Here is a 21920-nt window from a genome sequence, read left to right as displayed (position 1 = left end):
AAGCTGTAGGTGTTCTTTCGATATTTGTGTGCAGGTTTTTGTGCCTGTGAGCTGAACCGACAGTAATAGGATTTTGTCAACAAAGAGAACAACAGGCGGCGTTTGAGGCTGGATGCTGAGGTCTAGGAATAAATACTGTAACACTTTTTTTCCGGCAGCATGTTGTGAGTGGTACGCCGTCGTGGAACCAGCTGCAGTTTTACAGGGAGTGAATAACGACGTCAGTCTGGAGAACCAGCAGGCCTCGCTGGACGGCTAAATTCAGACTGCGTGATGTAATTGTGGTCAGGCGGCAAGACATAACTGTGATGGTGACAGACTTTTCAGTGTTAGACACCTTGTTAGGGCTGGGTGTTATGATGGTGCAGTATATACCAACAAATCAGAAATACATTTAATAGAAGAACATTTATAAAGTGCCCCTATTTTTCATGCAGTGTATAATATAGCTGTTTGTGAATGTAAAATGTCTGCAAAGTTTCAAAGAACAAAGCGCACAACATATAAAGTTGTCTCCTAAAGGCCCGTTCACACTGAGAACGATAACTATAACGATAACGATATAGTTCTAAATATAATATAATAGCACTGTCCACACCACAGCTATAACGATAACGACATATCATTGTGATCACTCTTAGAACGTTTTTTTTTTTTTTTTTTTTGCAGCGGTTGAACGATAAAACACTGACAGCCAATCAGAATCCATTCTAATTTAAGGGCTCACGCATTTAAAATGGCGGACGACATTGCGGAGAAAAAGCCACCACTATTTGACAAGTCAGACCCCCTTTTTAAGGATACTTTAAAGAAAATGGATATATGGAAAACAGTATTATTATTAAAAATAAATGGTGAGAAGTATTAACGATGAGATCAGCAAACATGCCAGGCTAGCAAACAGTGTAACATAAAATGACCTCAGATATCCAGCGCTAGTTTCAACAACACTGTCTTGCTTCCTTTGAAGTTGCAGTAAAAAAGACTAGGCGTTGTTTTTATTCCCCCTATACTCACTTTGTCAGCTAAATTCACTGTCAGATTAGATCGATTACACTAGCTATTCACTCCAAATATAGCATGCTGAGGACATCTGCTGGTTAAAGCCATGTAAATGCAACAAGAACAGCAAAAACATGTTGTACACACTTTGAAACCGCAGCGCTCGAGCTTAGAATAAACAGTTATCGTTCGTTGGTGTGGACGCAAATATAGTTATCGTTCTTGGTGTGAACGGACCTTAAAAGAAAAAAATAGATTCTGAACTAGCGAAAAGAGTCTTCAGCAATTCCAAGTCCAATTCTCACTTCCTGTTACATACCTATGTAAAAATATATCAAATTTGCATAATGCCAGCCTGTGGTCTTCATTAGCTGCCCGCGAAAAATGTCTGCTTTGCCCTGCCCTCAATCACAGTAGTTGTATCTGAGACTGGAAGAGTTTGGTTTCGTGTTGTTCATGTCGAGAAGACGCTGTTTTCAGCGCTGTGAATCACTTTGATGCACTTCAAAAGGATGAAACTTGAATTGATACAGTAAAACCGACGCCTGGGGCTGCACGATTACTGATAATCACGATTATTTTGCTCAAAATTATAATCGCAATTATTAATCATGATTATTCTATCAAAAAGGTTATGTAATAATGGCCATTTCACACGTTATTTAACAACCTACACTTCACCCAAAAGGCCTGTAGGTGGCACACCGACTTCATTTAATCAACTATGATAACTTAATTAAACTGTAAATCAATACAAACTGCATGAGTGCTGTTTAATCTGTATTTATATTAGATTTTCTAAGCGACACAATTCATGTGCAAATGAGACCTCAGATTCCGATTCGTAAAGCAAAGAACGATGTTCAGTGGCTATATCGTTTTCAACTGATGAACATTATGAAAACTGGTAAAACCTTTTAGGAACTTCAAAAGATAAAACAGTTAAACTCCTAATATAATTTACAATAATTCCAAATTATGTTCATTTTCCCCATTGTATTGTTCCAGAAGTGCATTAATTTTGCAAACACACTCGCAAACAATAAGATGGAGATCCATGTAATTATTTATTGAAATTCATCGCTAAAGGTTTGATCATGGCAGATTTAGTCACAAATAGCACAAGTGGCTTGTGAAGAAACAAAGACTGGCTGTATGACACTTTCATTGCAGAATTTCACTGTAGAGATTGTTAAACTCCAGCACACACATTTGTCACAGGGTTGCCAGATTGCACAGATTAAGTAAAACACTGGGAAAAAGTGTATAATTTTAAGGGAAAATCTCTATTTGGGGGATTTAAGCATTTTGCATCTGGCAACCATAAGCATGAACGCTAGTTGGGGCTTGTTACCAATGCAAGATAACGCAAATGCCAAATAAAAACACGTTTTCAGGATAAATATCATGACGATTATTTTTAGTCACAGATATTATTGTGATTAAAATACGATTAATCGCGCAACCCTACCAACGCCATTGTAACTGTTTGTATCACTGTGTATCAAGTGCTGAGGAAGAGCTGAAGTTCAGATGTGGTAATGGGCGTTTGGTTTCCGATACACGCCGCAAATGGTCAACCAATCACAACAGACTGAGCCGTCTGACCAATCAGAGCAGAGCAGGCTCTTGGAAAGGAAGGGTTTAGAGTCTTTGAGAAATGAGGTGATGAGCAATGTATATTATAAGAAAATTAGTGTTTTTTTTATTTTACCCTTGATGCATGTAAATGTATTGGAGGAGGAATCTCATTTAGGCTATCATTTCAATCTTTTTGATACCACCCACACTTGCATCAGTCTCTAGCTGGATGCTTGCAGTACATGTTTCTGCGTTGACATTCTCTGTAAATTGCTTGTCTCAGCAGCTGATCAGAATGTCACCTCTCCTTCCCTGCAATGGTGCTGGCTGTTGATTAGCATTACGGTCCTGAGGGAATCCGCACGAGTCATTTTTCACCCTCTGACCATTAGCTCCAGCAGGGAGGATATGCATATTCATGAGGGCGGAGGGGCAGAGCGGCCTCCGAGAAATTATCTTGATCATCTGTGTCGAAGGCCTCCATCTTACACTCTGATAATAGCTGTTATACTGAATTGAAACTCAGAAAAGGGAAATGTTCATGTAGTTTCTACACACAATTTTGGTTCTCCTAATGGCCAGGCAAAAGGCGTGATGGGTGTTTCTTTAACTATAGGCACTTTTGGCCCTGCAGACGTTTTGACTTTAGACTCACTGATTTTATTTTATCCATTTAATTCTATTAAAGTGCCCCCATTATGCTTTTTTGAATATTATCTTTCATGTAGTGTGTAATTGAGCTGTTTGTGATTGTAAAAAAAAAAGTGTTAAAGATCAAAGTGCATGACAAATAAAGCTAGTTTCCCAAAAGAAAAAAATGATTCTGAACTGGTGAAACGTCATAAGTACTTACCTACTTAACAATGCATCAAATTTGCATAATGACAGCCTATGGTTTTAATTGGCTGCCCGCGAACAACATCTACTTTGCCCCGCCCACAAACACTGTAGTTGTAGCTGAGACTGGAAGAGTTTGGTTTGTGTTGTTCACGTCGAGAAGACGCTGTTTTCTGCACTGCGAATCCACAATGCAAAGGAGCAGCAAATCAGCATGTTAGAATGATTTCTGAAGGATCATGTGACTGTAATGATGCTGAAAATTCTGCTTTGCCAACACAAAAATAAATTACATTTTAAAATATTTTCAAATGGAAAACAGTTATTTTAAATTGTAATAATATTTCACAATATTACTGTTATTTGTTTTTTTTGTTTTTTTTTTTAACTGAAACTTCTTTTAAAAACATTAAAAATCTTACCGATGCCAAACGGAAGTGTGTGTGTATGTCTATATATATATATATATATATATATATAATATATATATATAATTATATTAGGGCTGGGTATTGACACAACTTTCACGATTCGATTCGATGTATATTCACATGCTTGCGATTCGATTCAATTCCGATCTCGATTCGATATCGATTATTTTGGGTGTAGTATATCAGTTACAGTACATGGCAAATTTTCTAGAGGAAAAAAATCTCTCAACTAATGCAGTAAACTACACATGGGAGTCAGTTGTACTATTTTACTATAATAATGAAGGTTAAAATTAACTTACATACAAACACTTAAATTACACTCAATGTTTTTTATAATTTTAGAATTAAATAGTTTTTTAGTCTCCCCCACAGGAAGAAAAGACTAATAACATTATTTGACACGTATATTATTCATTATATAAATTTTACTAGTAAAATCTGTGTCCCATTCACTGAGAGAGGACACTATATGACATAGCAAGGAGAACCATTTAAATGCTGTAATTTTGCATAATTTACAATGCATAATAATGCATAATATTAGTATGTAATTAAATATAATAGTATGCTATGTAATTAAAATTAATTTCAATTAATGAAAATACTGTTAAAAATCACACATTATTTGTTTGTCACATGTAGGAGACCATTTTTGTGTCGTGGGTAATAGGAGGATTTTTCACCCGGCTACCACCGCAAGTATATTTCAAACCTGTGGGAAGCACTGTGTGTGTGTGTGTGTGTGTGTGTATATATATATATATATATATATATATATATATATATATATATATATTATATACAAATTATAATATAATTTGTCGCCCTGAACTGCATGAACAAATGTAATTTCTATCACATTTCAAATCAGGCTAATTTCAGTGCTTGCATTTTTAAATATCACATTTTGAATAATTTGCTTTATTTGTTGTTAATTTTTTTTAAATGTATTTATTATTGTTAATAAAAATAATACATATTTTAATATTATTAACAATGAATGATTGTTTTATTTATTTATTCATTCATTCTCTTTGCAAGTGAAATTTGATCTAAATTTGTTTATTAGCAGTTGTGGACTTAAGGGCAATAAAAGCTTAGAAGCGTTTGAAAAGTAGCAAAAATAAATGAAGGCATGGAAAAAAAATTCCAAAACTATTTTAGTCCGACCCTAAAAAAAACTGAAATGTGTTTGTTTCAATAAAAATCAAGCAGTCTACAACATAAAGGTGCCTGTAGTTGAAGAAACACCCAGATCTGAATTAGTTATGAAGACTTTTCAGACAGCTGTACCCATGTTGGCAGGCGCTGATTTTATGCCCAGCGTGGAAAGACTGTTGTTTGATCTGGAGTCGTTTTCAATACTTCAGTCTTGAAGGCAGGAAATGTTTGGCATATCCTGCTGCGCTGCTTACTGGGATCATGTTTTAACACGCAAACAAACAGGAAGGAGGGATTTGGCTCTGTGATCGCCAGAGCAGCGGCATTCAGTGCATGACACTTAAAATATCACATTAGCTACCTGTTTATTTACGTGTTATTCAAACGCCATATGATCTGGATGTGTTTACAGGTGTTTATTTAACACACTGCAGTGTTTATCCTGTCTCCAACTATCACTGCTCCTTAATGCTGAAGTGTCTCTTTTCTTTTTTTACTCCTATTCTAGATTAATCTGCAGCTATAAGTTTCATTTGCTTTCATGTCATGTAGTTTGTTGTTGTGCTAGGTTTGTCATCCCTCTAGAGATTCTTTTCTAAGAAAGCAGTTTTATTTTAGCTTCCTTGTATCAAAGCGGAAGGATGATGAATTCAGTTCACCTCAGTACCATATTCTAACATTCAAAGGGTTTTAATTCAGGGAGAATTAGAGGCAATTTGCTCCTCGTAACGCTCTACGACTGCATGCATTTTATGCTTCAGAAGTAGCATCACTCATGCACACTGTGCAAAGCCTGTTTATTATTATAATTATCCATGATGCATTATTCATAGACAGCCTAAGGCGAGCATATGAGCCGACTGTTCGCTGCCTTTGAGGCGATTTGATTTCGATATGTAGCATAACTCTTAAATTCTCAAAGTTTAATATTGACCCCCTGGCATTTCTAATAGATTTGCGTGGAAATCAGATTACAGGGACAATCGAAGCACTGAAAGGAATCTATCATGGTACTTCTGTGAAACAGAATTCCACAGCCAGGCGGGATAAACCATTTGAACTGACATGGAAAATTCTATTGTGTCATCTGAAAATACCCCTTGTAATAGGATATTCACTTGGGCCCTGATCGAGCAAATATTTCCCTCTTAAGCGCTTGTTTCGGCACTAATTGCTTGCGTATTTGTACGCGAGATGAGCTATTGGACGGTGTCATTAAAAGAAGCCGTATCATCTGAGAAAGCAAAGACAGACTCGACTCAGCTGCCGCAGCCGTAATTGGTACCGGGGTATTTCACGGTCAGAGGAAGAGAAGATTGCTTCATTAAGTTCCTGGTCTGATAACCACCGCAGCACTGCATAATCGAGCATATTAACTGAATGAATACACAATTACAGAAGAGTGCTGCAGAGAAATGCTGGACTAAAGCAGATAATGTTTCTTTGGATAGAGATGATGATTATATACATGGGAAAAACTATTTAAAGGGAATGAAAATGTGATCATGCATTTGCCCTCATGTTGATCCAAACCTGTATGAATTTATTTCAGACATTTTTGTCCTGTTCTTTTCCATATATAATGAAAGTGACTGGGTCTGTCAATATACAACCTGACATTTTTATAGCAGTACGTCCATACAACTAGTGCACTATATTTCAAGCTTTGTGTGCCCCAGACCTACATAGGTCATCTTTCATATTCTCATATCATATTTATATCGTATGATATAGTTAAGTATCACATGAGTAACAAGCGCTATATCAAGCTGTTTTTGTCCCAAAGTGCATATTGATATTGATTTTATACATAAGTTTAATAAATAGGAAGTTTAATATTGTGTGTTATTTTAGGCACAATATTGCTACTGTCTCAATTTTGCCAACAAAAATATTACCTATAAAGCCAGAGCAGAACTGTTGTGCGTCTCCCGAACAACACAGCTGTGTTTCGTTTCTGAATCAATTCACGTATTAAGCGAATCAATCGGGTAAACCAATGATTCATAAAGAGAGCCATTTACTTAATTCTTCAATGAATCAGCTGTTTGAACGAATCGAATGAATGAATGACTCAATGATTTACTCATTTAGACATTTACCGCCACCTACTGGCAGTTTTAGTTTATTTAGTGTATCATTTCATTTAAAAATAATTTCATATTCTGTTTATTTACATTTATTCATCATCATGTTGTTTCAAACCTGTATGACTTTGCAAAACTTAAAAGATATTTTGAAGAATGTTTGTAACCAAACTGTTTTGCTCTGTAAATATTTCTAAATATCAATTAAAAAACAAAAATCATGGGCATTGTTGCCTAAAAGTTTTTGTAAAAAATTCTCTGTTGAATCAAAATATTTATTTCTAAAGCTATTTTTCTGTAATGTCTATTTGATGCTTTTCTCATTTAACACAATAATGACTTTAAAATTATCTTTTGGGCACAATTTCTCAGCCAAATTTGATGTGCAATTAATTTGCGATTAATTAATCGGCACATTTTGTAATTAATTAGATTAAAAATTGCTTGACAGCCTTTATATACTGTGTGTGTGTGTGTGTGTGTGTGTGTGTGTCTATCTATCTAATATATATATATATATATATATATATATATATATATGAGAGAGAGAGAGAAATTAGCACTGATGCTGTCAATAAAAATAATAAAATAAAAATTGCAGCTAATGATCAAATAACACATTTTTACATGCTAGAAAGTGGTGAATATGTGAAATTATTAGATTAAATCATATTTAATGCAAACACCGACTGATGGTGATCTCTTGCCAGAATTATATCTTGCGTTTACAGTTGATAAGATGCAGTTTTAATATAACACATTTGTCTTTGAGTTTTCCATGATACTTCAAATGGATACTGGATGATTTAAAAACTACAAAAATGGCACTTTGGATGCCAAACACTATTGGTTTTGGTGTCTTGTCTCTCTCAAACGTCACTGATGTCAGCGGTGCTGTATCTGATTTGAGAGCTACAGCAGATAACTTGCATTTCAGTCTGTTCCTCGCACAAAGCTGTTGTATGGAGATCGACTACATCTACGGTGCCTTTTTTATTTTTGTGTCCCAGTCCCCGTTCACTTTCATTATATGGCTGACTGGGGTATTCTTCAAACCCTTTTGTTTTCCTGCAGGTTTGGAATGACGTGAAGGTAAGTAAATCATTTTTTATGATCTCTCAGGTGTACACTAAACAGCATAGTTCATCTTTATCGACTACTGTCTTACCGTGAACGAGGGTCATATTTAATACTGTTTGTCATCATCTAAATTCGTCATTGATTAAACATGTCAGAAGTGTTACGTTAAAATCTGCTCTTTTTATAGTTGATTATGTCTGAGCCTGCAGCTTCTTATTAAATTCCGCTCTGACCTTCTGGCTGAATGTGTGTTAGCTAATTAGTTTTGCACACTGACAGATCTCGCAACCTTGCCTGCAGCCCACACATTAATAATCACACATTGTTTCACATTGCATTGCATTTTCTTTTTGCAGTAATTGGATGTTCAGTAAAGCAGAGGTACAAAAGCAAATAGAGGATGTTGTATGTTTTGTTGTAGCAAATGATTTAACTTTAGGATATGGAGTTTTCTTTCTTCAAACGTGATAGGCAAACAAAGCTCAAATGTTTGGCCAGTATAAACACAAAAAATAGATTATTCAAGCTTGCACAACCAAAATGGAAATCATGTAATCGACTACTTGAAGGTGATGTGCGTGCATATTATATATATATATATATATATATATATATATATATATATATTAGGGCTGTCAAGTACGTAGAATTTTTAATCTAATTAATCACAATTTAATCGCATGTCAAATTTGGCTGAGAAATTACCCCCAAAAGATCATCAAAGAGACATTACAAAAAGTAGCTTTAGAAAGAAATTTTTTATTTGATTCAACATTTTACCCAAAACATTTTCATTTTTGGGTAAACTATCCCTTTAATGTTTTTTGTTTTAATTATTATTAATATGGAAATATGTTTGTTTTTTTGTTTGTTTTTTTAAATGAAATGATGCTCTAAAAAGAATCTAAAACTGCCAGTAGGTGGCGGTAAAAGTGACTGTCTTGTATGAGTGAGTGACTGACTCATTTACTGAACCGATTCATTCAAAACACTGATTCGTTCAGAAACAAAACATGTGACATGTCTTTATGAGTGAGTCATTGAGTCATTCATTCATTCGATTTGTTCAAAGGGCTGATTTATTCAGGAATGAAGTAAATGGCTCTCTTTATGAATGAGCCATTGAATCATTGATTCACCCGATTGATTTGCTCAAAACGCAGATTCATTCAGAAACGAAACACCACTGTGTGTTGCTTGGAGACGCACAACCATTCAGCTCTAGCTTTATAGGTAATATTTTCATTGGCAACATTGAGCAAAAGCAGACAATATGTCTAAAATAAACTTCTGATTTATTGAACTGTTGTATAAAATCAGCATCACATTTGCACTCGTGCTATTCGGGACAAAAACAGCACTCGTCTGATATTGCGCTCATTACTGGTGTGATATTGCTTAACTATATCATATGACATAAATATGAGACGAAACTCTTACAGGAACATTTTTGACCAGATATCTTGAATTTTAGGATCATTCTATAGGCTTCATCATGCAGTGAGTTGTTGCCCTGCTTCATATTCGTCATCAATCAACTGAATGAAATGTCAGATGACTTGCGTAGGTCAGGGGCAGGGCGGGTGCATTAATTGCGTTAATAATTTTAACGCATTATTTTTCACCGTAACTAATTAATCTAATTAATGCGTTAAATGGACAGCCCTAATATATATATAAATATAGGGGTGTAACAATACACAAACATGACGGTTCGGTACGTACCTCGGTTTGGCTATAGCCCTTTCTTGCACATTACTATAATATTAAAGGTTACAATTAACAACAGAGCCCAAACTATTAAATTAATTTGCTATTTATTTTTAGATATAATAATCAACACTCAAATAAAAAAAACATTTACTTCTTAATCTAATTATAAAATTATTACTTAAATTCATTTTTGACGTGCAATGATTTATACAGTTACTATTATGTCATAATAAGCATATATTAAATAATTAAGACAGTTCTAACAGGTAAAGTAAAAGAAGAGTTTGGTTCTTTTTTTTTTTTTTTTTTTTTTTTTTAAATTGAGTTTCCGCCAAAATCAGTATTGTATCTGGTCGGTATTGAAAAGTCAGTTATTAATTTTGCGCAAAATGCGATTTCCGTCGTGTTATTCTGTCATGTTTCCTCCCCTTCTTTCCAAAACGCGACAAACGCCAGTCTCCCTTCTCTGCAGAATGCGATATATCCGCTCAACCAATCACAGCGCACCATTCCACGCATTGTAAACAGTAATGGCGGCGCTCTGAATACACCCGGCATCCTAGTTTTCCTTATCTGCTTTGTACTTTGTGATCAACAAAAACAGAAAAATGAATAATTTTAACGGCATTGATGAACCTGTGGTGGTTTCTGCGGTGGGGAAGAAACATAAGTCATCGAAATGTAATCATTTACGTGAGGAGATTAAGAAGAAGAGGCACTCGAGTCGGGAGGAGGAAAAATGCCGGCTGTTGCTTGTTCCACGACAGCATCAAACTTCTGTCACGGTCCCCAAAACTGAATCATGGACAGTTTTTAAAAGCCGTTTTTAATACCATTGTACTCTGTAAATGTGTTTATTTTAACCGTGCGGTGGCGCCAGATACTCTTTAATCGGTAATGACAAACGGAGACATAATTAATTTATAACATTAACAAGATGACTCGTTGAATTCATTTTGGGATCGACGACTGAATGTATTTTTAGTCAAATGCCTGTATATAAGATTAGTATTGGCAAAGTTCAGAGGCTGTCATATATGTGAATCAACTTACTTTGTTGTGTATTTTCAATATGAAAAATAACTTTTATATTGATGGATTAATTGCATTTTGAAAAAAAAACGTCATGGATTTATTGCATTTTGGGGGGAAAATAATCAGTTTTTATAATAATAAACCTTTGAAAATTTAAATCTAGATTTGAATGTTTAATGTTTTTATAACCAAAAGATGCTATGTGAAAGTTTGAAACAGAAAATAGTGGTTTTCATCTTGCCGCTTTCTTGGTAAAGAAAACACATTTACTCAAATTAATCAAAATGGATTTATAGCGTTTTGGAACCAAACTCTTTAAATACAATGAAAATATAAGCTATTATAGTGCATATATTCCCCTCTAGAGTTCATTTCTCTAGTGAACTAACATGCTGTGGACACTGAATGACTTACCTGAGGTAAATGTAATGCTACGTGAGATCTTATTCTCAAGTGGTTTAATTGACTTATTTCCGCGGTTGAAACACCCGTTGTAGTGACGTGTCTGTCGATCATGAATGATTTGTTCATTTTGAACGTGCATGTGCAGTATTTTAACAGAAATGATTCGTTCACCTTGAGTGCTTGGGTTCAGATCTGAGTCATTCGTTCATCCCGTGACAGCCCCATAGAGAAACGATTAGTTAACCTCCCAAGTCTTCGGGTCTGACTCCGGGTGACTTCGGGTGACGTGACAGCTGTATTGAATACAGAAATTAGTTAACTTCCTTACAAAAATGTGCATAGTCAGTTACATGATGCATTTCTGGTCTCAAAACTGTAGCTTTTTTTTTATTTCTTACAATTTGTAAATTTGTGAATTTATGTCATGATGGTTCTTTTCCATAATATTTAATGTTAGGTTAATATTAACATAATATGTATTAAAAAAATGCCTCAGAGTGATTTTTGTAATGACTCATTGATTCAGAGTTTGGAATTGATTCATTGGCACATGCAGTTTGAACTGATTCTATGAACTCTAAAAGAGAAACTTAAAGGGATCGTTAACCCAGAAATGAAAATTGTCATCATCTACTATTGTTTTCACTCATTATTCGTGTCATACAGATTTGGAACAACACGAGGGTGAGTAAATGATGACAGGATTTTCATTTTAGTGTGAACTATCCCTATAATGGCCAAATAAAAAGCCTATTAAAATCATTTCGCAATGTTTAATTTTATATTGCCAGCAAATTCATCTCAAATACACCGCCCAGCCCTTCACTCAACCACAGCGCAGAGCGGCTATACTTGTTGAGTGTGTTTTCATGTTCTTCAAATGGATCTCTGATTCATGTAACGCTAGACCATTTGCCGGAGCCGGAGCATCAAACTTTGAAGAGCTTTTAGTCGACTGCTTGTACAGTTAGTCACTAGATGTTTTCCGTTGTGCGGGTTCAGAAATAAGTAAGTTGTGGTTTCGTGTTTTTCTTCTTCCTCTGTGTGAGGGATGAGCAGCATTTGTTTGGGAAAAGAGCAGCGATGGTCTGTTGGCTCGGACGGATGTGAGATCTCAGCACAATCATTTTGGCAGTGGATGCGGTTGGCACGGTAACGGAGTCGGTTGTCAGTGATGGCAGTTCTCTTGTTTGTCAGGTGTGATTTTGAGACGCTTGTGCAAGGATAAACGCTCATCTACTGTGTCCGCCCCTGAGCACTTAGTATATCAACACAAACATCTGAGATATTTATATATACAATAACAAACACACAGACACATGTATGTATTATAATCAGTGCTGTCAAATTGGTTGATCTTGATTAATCGCATCTAACGTAAAAGTTATGTTCTAACATATATCTTCAGTTTCTTACCTAATTTTGTTAGTCAGCTTTTACTTTTAATATACTGCTATTTGTGCAGCACGGTTTGTATCATAAGTATGTGTTATTAGAGTGGTTAAAAATGAATGCATTGTTTAGTTTTCCAGATAAGCACTCCGGATTCAAGGTTTTGTAGTGAATAGCTTATCCAGTGTATTTTTCCCCACAAGTCTAATATCCTTTAATAGGAAGCTGAAAGCTCAATAACAAGGTCGGTTAACTGCGGTGTTTAAACTCATTCACCGCGGCCAGCGGTGGTGGTGGAGGGGGTTGGTTGTTGCCGGGCAACCGTCAGCTCTGGCATGTACCCAGAGGTCTTTGCCCGTCGGATCCGCACAGAGGTTTTGCCCACTGGCACCTGCTGTCAGTTAACGGTCACGACATTGATAGCAAGTGGGCATTTACAGGAAATGATCCGCTCACTAGAATAACCACAAACTGCCAATTCAAGCACACTTGAGCATGAGTAATTCATTATTAGTAATTATTGTTGTTCATGGGTTAGTGATTTGAGCAAACACTTAAACACTTTTTTTTTTTTGCACACGTTTATCTTTCTTTAGTGTGTAAATGTGCTTTGTAACTTTTTCATGCTCAAACAGCAGGAGTTATTCTCTATATCAGTGTTTCTGAACTCTCTGAAACGCCTCCATTGTAGTCTTGAGTTTTATTCAGGAACGAACACGTCACAGTATTGCTCATTTGAATAATTCATATGCAGAATAAAGGGGCGGGGCCTGGTTGAGTTAGTTAGTAGTGTGTTGAAACTGGCGGTTATGGTAAGGGGCGGGGCATTTCCCAAACACGCTCAAAGCACTTGACCAATCACAACGCACTGCTCCAGCCGACCAATCAGAGCACATTGTGCTTTTCAGAAGGAGGGGCTTCATAGAGACAGGAAGTAAACAGAGCCTGAGGCAACCGCTTTATGATTTATGGCTGTAACTACATCCGACACTTGCAGCGAGTAACCGGCAGAACTGCACGCCTGTTGAATGGCACTGCTCATCCTTACTGCTGATTTTACCCCAGATCGTTTTTCACATTGTAATTAGAGCGAGTGTGCCGCACAACAAGTCCTGAAAAGTGAAGCCAAAGCATTTTGATTGCCCCCTGGTGGCTGGCTGCAGTATCCACCTTATTCCTACGCCCCATGACGCTTTGCACGAATTATGGGTGTAACTTCTGTTAGCTGTAAACAGTCAGTGAAAGGCTCGCTCTATGAACGCAATTTTAAAAACTGGGTACAATGAGATGACATTATTCTACTCACACTTCAACCAACGAACATTAAAAGGACATTTAAAAGTGTAAAAGCATCAACAAGGTACTTTCGACTGGCCATGAAAAAGCGCGATTCTTTCCACAGCAATAACAGACGGGTTAAATATAACTATAGTGAGATATATCTGTATATACGTTGCCTTAATAAAAATGTTCATGAACTTCAGCATTGCGTGATACTATTTCAAAGTGATTTCCATCATTTTTACAGATAATAAATTGTATTTACCTGTGAAAACAAACTGGAAAGAGACATGAGGATTTGAGGAGAAAAACGAGAGATTCTCCGTGCATTCCAGTGAATTAATAATGGGATATATCGTAAATTATATCGGGAGAACAGACCACAAATGTGCAGTATATGTTGTCCTTTTTCATACTATTACAGCGGTATGCAAAGGGACAAAAGAAAATAATCACAAGGATAGAAAGAAGCGACTGAAAAGAGCTCTTGCCATAGATATTCTTGTTTTAACATGTTACGTTAAAATACAGCGTTACGTTATTCTCATGATGTCTGAAAATAAAACATGAAGGAAGAATTGACAGCTCATTCAGTCAAACTGACGGATAAGCTTTATTTGTAGGGAAACCTTATGATTTGAAACGATTCGCTTCAGTCTTTTTAAATGGAAGTTCCCCAAAACGGAAGTGCAACCCATAATTCGAAACGCAGTAGGCTAGTCAGGAATAAGGTGGATAGGTCTTAAACCTTGCCCTCTCCATTTAATCGAATGGGATGCGAGTCAAACTTAAATTAAAAAAAAATAATAAAAATCCAATTACATTTCAAATAATTTTTTTACTGAAACGTCCTGCGTATTACTTCTCTGTGATTTATATGTGGAGTTTCTGCATGAGGGCGCCCTCTGGCTTCCAGTAGGGTTGGGCGATTTTTCTGATTTTTTTAGATTAATTCGAATTTAATGTTTTGCCTCGATTTTATTATTTTTTTTAATCGAGAAATCGCAATTTTTGAATAAAAATGTTAGCAAGCGTTACAATTAGACATGTTGACAATACAGCAATGATAACCGTATTAGGAGAAGAAAATGATCCGAGCTCATGATGGCGCCGGCGCGCCTGATTAACCGCTCTCATGTGACGCTCTATGAACGTAGAACACATCACTATTCTTAAGCGGCTGTTCATTCAGAAATGCGTTATTGCGTTATAAAAATGAGACGCATATGTCTTCATATTTCAGGCGTATTTCTGCAAAGATATTTAACATTGTTTTACATTTACACCATGTTGATCACTTCATGTGTGGTGCACTTGGAATTGAACTTTTTTTTTTTAACCAGATTGTTAATAAAGAGAATGTTACTTAAATCATATTATAGTTACGTTTTTAAGTTGACAAGTTAAACAGTAAAAAAAAAAAAAAAAAAATCGAAATCGTGAATCAGTCAATCGTTCTGAAAAAAATCGAGATTTTATTTTTTTGCCATATCGCGCAGCCCTAGCTTTCAGTACGAATGAAACAGACATGTGTTTTGCTCTCAATAATGCTCACTCCATCCTATTTTGGGTAAAAAAAAAAAAAAAAAAAAAAAAATAGGAAAAATGTTTCTCTCTAAAGAAATTTATATGATAATCCATGTGTTTTTCTCCAGTGTACAGTAGTTTTTTCCCACAGTTGATACATAAGAGTCTCAAATTTCATAAGACATTGTTTTTGATTTTGCATACAAAAATTAAGAAATTACGGTCACACATTTTTAAAATAATATATTTTATAATAAATCCTTAGACATTTCTAATGAATTATAGTCATAGACTAAAATATAAATAATATTACTATTATTATTATTATTTTCTTATTATTAAATTGTTATATTTATTCTTAAATACTCTATTTTTAATTTTTAATAATGAAAATGTTATTGCAATAGTAATATTTCTTATCTTGTTAAATATTTTTATTTAGCAATAGTAATAATCATAATAATTATTATTAGTCATAATAATATACAAGCACAAAATGTTGGGCCAAATTGTGTGACCCTACCAACAAATTATATTTAATTTGTTAAAAACAAAAAAAAAATCACATTTTAAATCGCAATTAGATTTTTTTTTTTTTTTTTTTTTCCCCAAATCGTGCAGCCCCAAGTGGAAGGAAGCGGATCCATCTTTTTTTTACAGTCTATGAATTAGATCATATTGTTTCTGTTTCATTCCTTTTGTCAGTGAAACTTTGATTACAGCTGATGTTACGTGTTGCACCTGGTCAAAAGAAAATGTTGAACAAAATTCCTAACCACGTAAGATTTGGAATTAAATTAGACTTGTTGTGAGTTCCATAACTTTTGTTGTACAGAACTAGTTACATTGCATTCCAATTTTAAGTATCTCCTCCCTTTATTGTAACTTGCGCAGGAAACCAGCATTCACTAGAAGACAGGTGTGTATAATTAGTGGCGTTTGCTAAGGCAAGTGTAATTATTATTACTCATACTCACAGTTAGCGATTTGTTTGGATCATTTAAAGTAGCTATTAAACTTCAGTGTGTGTGTCATCCTGCAGCGTTTGAGCTCCAGACATGAGACAAGTCTTGTTGAGTCTTGCGTGTGTATCATACAGGATCATATCATACTGGATCATACAGGTCATGAATATAGATTGGGAATTGAAAGGAAATTCTAAGCAAGAACCAGGTCTCAATTTGCAGCTCTGGTCATGAATGTATATGCATTTATGAGCACAAACAAATAAGCATTATGAGAAAGAGACCCCCGGGACACGCCACCCTCCAAAACACAAGTACACCTTCAAGTGTATCTGCTGCTGTTTAACGCAGTGCAGATCTAAGACTTGTTTATTATTACGGGCTGGATCTGGTCCCGGTCTGTTTGTTTGGCACAGATACAGCGGTCGACCGAACAGAGTCGTAAATCTTCAATATGACACTTATCACGAGGGAATCCGGCAGATGTGGCCGCCCTTTGACAAACGAGCTCAAAGATGTGCTCTAAAGTCATCTGTTTTTCTTTCTTCACCATCTTTTGCTCAGCTGTCACCATCGTTTCAGCAGATTTGAGAGTGAATTTACTCTTATTTTATGCATTGATATTGCAGCAGTCATTCGGAGGAATAGGCATGCGTTTGCCATTGTTTCTTAGATTTCATCTGGTAGATCTTTATCACATTAAAAATTGCATGTTGCATAGCTGTCATATGTGGGTAAGTTATCTCCACTTGGTCGTGACCTCTAAAACAATCTCTCTATTATTCTCCACAGCATGTTGTTATTGTTTTTTTTCCTGAAGTGCCCTTGTAATTTATCATATCGTGAGGTAGTTGGCGATATCCAAGCTTATTAGCTTCCATAAATGGTCTGGGGAGGGAGCTTTGTAAATCTGGTTTTCCATGATGGCCAGTGCTGACGTGTCTGTAATGTCTCATTCCTTGTTGACTTTTCACTCATGAATTAATGATAATTTATCTTCCTGGAATGGCCAGTCAGTCCCTGTTTAACTTCTCAAATCTCTTCGCTTTGTTCCACCAACAGCGCCGGTCCCAAAGGAGACAACATCTATGAATGGAGGTCAACTATTTTAGGACCACCGGGCTCTGTGTATGAAGGAGGGGTCTTTTTCCTTGACATTGCATTTACACCTGACTACCCATTTAAACCACCCAAGGTAAGAGCAAAGAAATATGTGGCATTGTGAAATTGGTGGATGACTGACAAGGGTTTTCAATGATATCTGAAGAGCAGAGCTGCATTGTGCGTTATTTTTTGGTGAATTTTGAGTAAATGTTTTGTAATCAATTCAGTCTGATTGAATAAAATGTATTATATATACGTAGGCCAATAGGTGGTGGAAAGTGACTGTCTTGTATGAGTGAGTGACTGACTCATTTACTGAACCGATTCATTCAAAACACTGATTCGTTCAGGAACAAAACATGTGACATGTCTTTATGAGTGAGTCATTGAATCATTCATTCATTTGTTCAAAAACACCACCGTTGTGTGTTGTTCGGAGACGTGCTTTGAGTTTGTTTGGATCTATTTTAGAGGCGATTCAATATTTTATTTAAAATGTAAGTTGCTTATATGAGTTGTTTATCGTCTTATCGTATAACACTCACAATTACACTTTGTGATTAGCGGCATGCAGATGCTCTTTATCATTTATATTAAATATATCATTTTATATAAATTGTAAAATTAAACTAAAATGAAATGCTGGACTAAAATGATAACATAGGTAACTTATACTAAAATACATGGGTAATTCAGGTTTAAAAAAATGAAAAGAATTATTAAAAACTGCACTTACAGCAGTTATATATTATAATATAATATAAAGTAATATAATACATATATAAACTTTTATTTGTATTTATTATTTATAATTATAAATATTTAATATTTTTAGTTACATAATACTTTTTTATTTATAATTTTATATATGATTTATATATCAATTTTTATTTATATAATATAATGTAATATAATATATAAACTATTTAATATTTTTTATTTAATATTTATTATATATAATTTATATTTTTATATATATATATATATATATATATAACTTTATTTTTATATAATTTAACTTAAATGAAACTATATAATCTTTTATTTGTATTTATTATATATTTATATTTTATTTATTTATATATATATATATATATATATATATATATATATATATATATATATATATATATATATATATATATATAAAATATAATATGAATTTTATTGTTTTAAAATTCTACTACCTTCTTCAAATAACTACTGCTAGTTCAGATTCAGAAACTAAACTGGAATTTAAAACTTTAAAACAATGCACAAACCTCCTTCACAGGCCATCTTGTTTTCTGTTGGTACCTAAAGGGACATTTTATTGTCTCTCTTTCATCCCAGCCCCCCTCCGCAGCATGTCTCCCCAGGGTCTGTGTGTCTGTCATTGTCCTGTAACACCGCTTTCAGTCTGTCTCTAAACCTCGTTTAAAGTAGGATGTTCATTTGCAGACGGCCACATTATGTCCTATATGCGTTTGTTCTTTGGGCTCGTTGTGGGTTTGTAGGTAGTCAGGATGAAGGAAGTCGTTCTGGTGGCAATTAAACTGTCATGAATCTCAAGGCAAGGAATGTCAAGGTCCATTAGAGGGTTGCCCTGAAAGCCTCCGGCACTTACACAGATGTCTCGCACACGCAACGAACATGCTTCCTGTAGTTCATACAGAAACAAGTTTCCTGCGTACAGTGTGGCACGACCTCAGATGTTAACCAAAGATTCCGGTGGGGAATTGAATGTGCTCTGATGGTGTCGTTCGTTTGCACACATCTAAAATTCAAAGGAATTATTCAAACAGCAAAAACACATAAATGCTTTTGAATTTTAGGTGTGTGTCAGCAGCACGAGATGCGATGGTGTCGTTGCGTTTTAATGGTTTTGTTAGCCTAACCAGTTTAACCTACTAGATGCGGCGCTAGATAACGTAGAGAAGCTACATTAAAACCGTAACAAAGCCGTTTACACACACAAAACGCATTTGTGCTGCTTTTCCATTGTTTTCTATGTAAACACGGCTAGACGGACATGTTTGACCGTTGCACTCACGTCTCGCTCAAGAAAGTCGCATGTTTAGAAAGCCATGTAGAGGTTAAAAGAAGTTCAGCTTTTCATGATCATGACCTTTATGGGGGGGGTTTCCATTTCACTGCATCTCATGTTTTTAAACACAAAAAGTACACTATGTGACAGGCGCTTCGGCTCTTTGTATTAAACTATGCATAAATACATGATGGTTTTATGTTCATAATTGTTTATGCAATTTAATTTATAAACGTTAGTTTAAACATCATGCACTTTTATACTGACAGTCATGTTATTTCATTGCTTTGAATAAACAATTTAATGCAGTGCATTCATATTTTGCTCATTGCGCCCTCTTGTGGCCTCAGGAGACTTTTTCCCTCTAACTGAAATTATGCCTTTTTAAATTTGAATATTAGTAATATTTAAATAGTTTGTCAGCCATTTTGACAGCCCTAACATGGTGCACTATTGTCCTCACAAATTAAGACAAATCCCTTCTTGTCCTTTCCCAGGTAACGTTCCGTACGAGGATCTACCACTGTAACATCAACAGTCAGGGTGTGATCTGTCTGGACATCCTGAAGGACAACTGGAGTCCCGCCCTCACCATCTCCAAGGTGCTGCTGTCCATCTGCTCTCTACTCACAGACTGTAACCCAGGTAAGACTCAAACCCTTCTTTTGGTAAAGAAACACCTAGCTCAACCCTCTACACACACCTGTGCAATAGAATCGCCATTGACTAGTAAATTCTTTAGTTTACTCTCTGTCAAAAATTTTGGGAATATTTTTGGAAGACTCTCTTCTGCTTGCCAAGGCTGCATTTATTTGATTAAAAATACAGTAAAAACAGCAATATTGTTAAATATTATTACAATTTAAAACAACTGTTTTCTATGTGACTATATTTTAAACTGTAATTTATTCCTGTGATTTAAGCTGAATTTTCAGCATCATTACTCCAGTCTTCAGTGTCACATCAAGGCTCGAAATTGTGACCATTTTGGTCACATATGCTCCAGAAATGTAGTGTGTGCGACCTCAAAATATATTTGGGAGTATTTGTGCAAATGCAAATAATTTTTTTGGTGCGACCTGTTTTTTAGAGATGCACCACTTATCAAACGACCATAAATCTGAACCGGCCGGTTTTTGCTCCAAACACGGTTTTTAGTTTCATTTTGGCCGATCAAACTGCATTGCAGTCATTTCCCAAAATGTCATTTGTGTGAAAATATTACAAGGGCCAGAGACAGAAGACTGATGCAAAGAGGAGAACAGAGACGCGCCAGCAAAGAAACTACTGTACCAGACACTGCAAGCTCACTGTGTACGATGCGTGAAATATAAGAACAAAAATATAAATATTGAATTGGGGGTGGGGGTTTATATGAATGTCTCTGAAGGGAACTGATTGTCTTCAGTAAAAGTTTCCATGACATTTTCTTTTCCTCTTATCTCCATATAAAGTAGTACTCATAAGCGCAGTGCTGATTTGTGTACAGCGGTACCTAAAGAAACACTACATCGCTGCTCGTTTCTGCACACTTCCTCTGAATAAACACAACTCGTCAGCGGGAAAGTAGTTGTAAAATACGGCAAATAAGCTCAATTTGCCGGCTTTAGCTAGCTTGTAGTCTCAAAATGTGTATATATAGCTCAAATTGAGTAAAGAGCATTTTTTACAACTTACCAGATTGTCCGATCTCCTCATTCACTTTCTTCCAAGCAAGATCCTTTTTATTCCTGTTTCTATAAAAGTATGAAGATGTTGTTCCGGATTTCTGCCTCCTCTCGCTACGTCATAATCACGTCACTACTAGAGCAACCTCCTGATTGGTTAACATGGCGCGAATTTTCGCCAAAGTTCAGATTTTTCAACATTCACGCCGCAGGATGTCTATTCGCGTCTTTGCATCGACTTAACATGCAAATCACTCGCGCTTAACGCTTCATTCGCGTCTGGTGTGAACGCACCATAAGACCTTCGTTCATCTTCAGAACCCAAATTAAGATATTTTTGATGAAATCCAAAAATATTTTTTATCCTCCATTGAAAGCAACGAAATTACCACATTCAAGGTCCAGAAAACATCGTTAAAATAGTCAACGTGACTACAGTGGTTCAACCTTAATGTTATGAAGCGACAAGAACAATTTTTGTGCGCAAAAACAAAACAAAAATAACGACTTTGTCTCTCCCCTGTCAAAGCCGGCATTTTTGTTTTGTTTTTGCACACGAAAAGTATTTTATCATAAGTATTTTAAGAATAAGATAACAAAAAAATCTTAATTTGAACTAACCC

General features: G+C 35.4%; 2 protein-coding genes across 2 annotated transcripts in view; one reads left to right on the top strand and one right to left on the bottom strand.

Moving 5' to 3' along the window:
* Positions 1-21920, bottom strand: part of znf385d (zinc finger protein 385D) — a 204093-nt gene that overhangs the window by 159709 nt on the left and 22464 nt on the right. The window contains 1 exon segment of the mRNA XM_051866216.1: positions 11507-11628. The gene's annotated coding sequence lies outside the window, so the exon portion shown is untranslated.
* Positions 1-21920, top strand: part of ube2e2 (ubiquitin-conjugating enzyme E2E 2) — a 33981-nt gene that overhangs the window by 10741 nt on the left and 1320 nt on the right. The window contains exons 4-5 of the mRNA XM_051866223.1: positions 17563-17695; positions 20128-20275. Coding sequence (XP_051722183.1) covers positions 17563-17695; positions 20128-20275 — 281 coding nt within the window. The remainder of the gene's footprint in view (positions 1-17562; positions 17696-20127; positions 20276-21920) is intronic.

Source organism: Ctenopharyngodon idella, chromosome 16, assembly GCF_019924925.1.
Source record: "Ctenopharyngodon idella isolate HZGC_01 chromosome 16, HZGC01, whole genome shotgun sequence".
Lineage (NCBI taxonomy): Eukaryota > Metazoa > Chordata > Actinopteri > Cypriniformes > Xenocyprididae > Ctenopharyngodon > Ctenopharyngodon idella.
The sequence above is the reverse complement of the archived record's forward strand: the minus strand, read 5'-3'. Positions and strand labels throughout refer to the sequence as shown.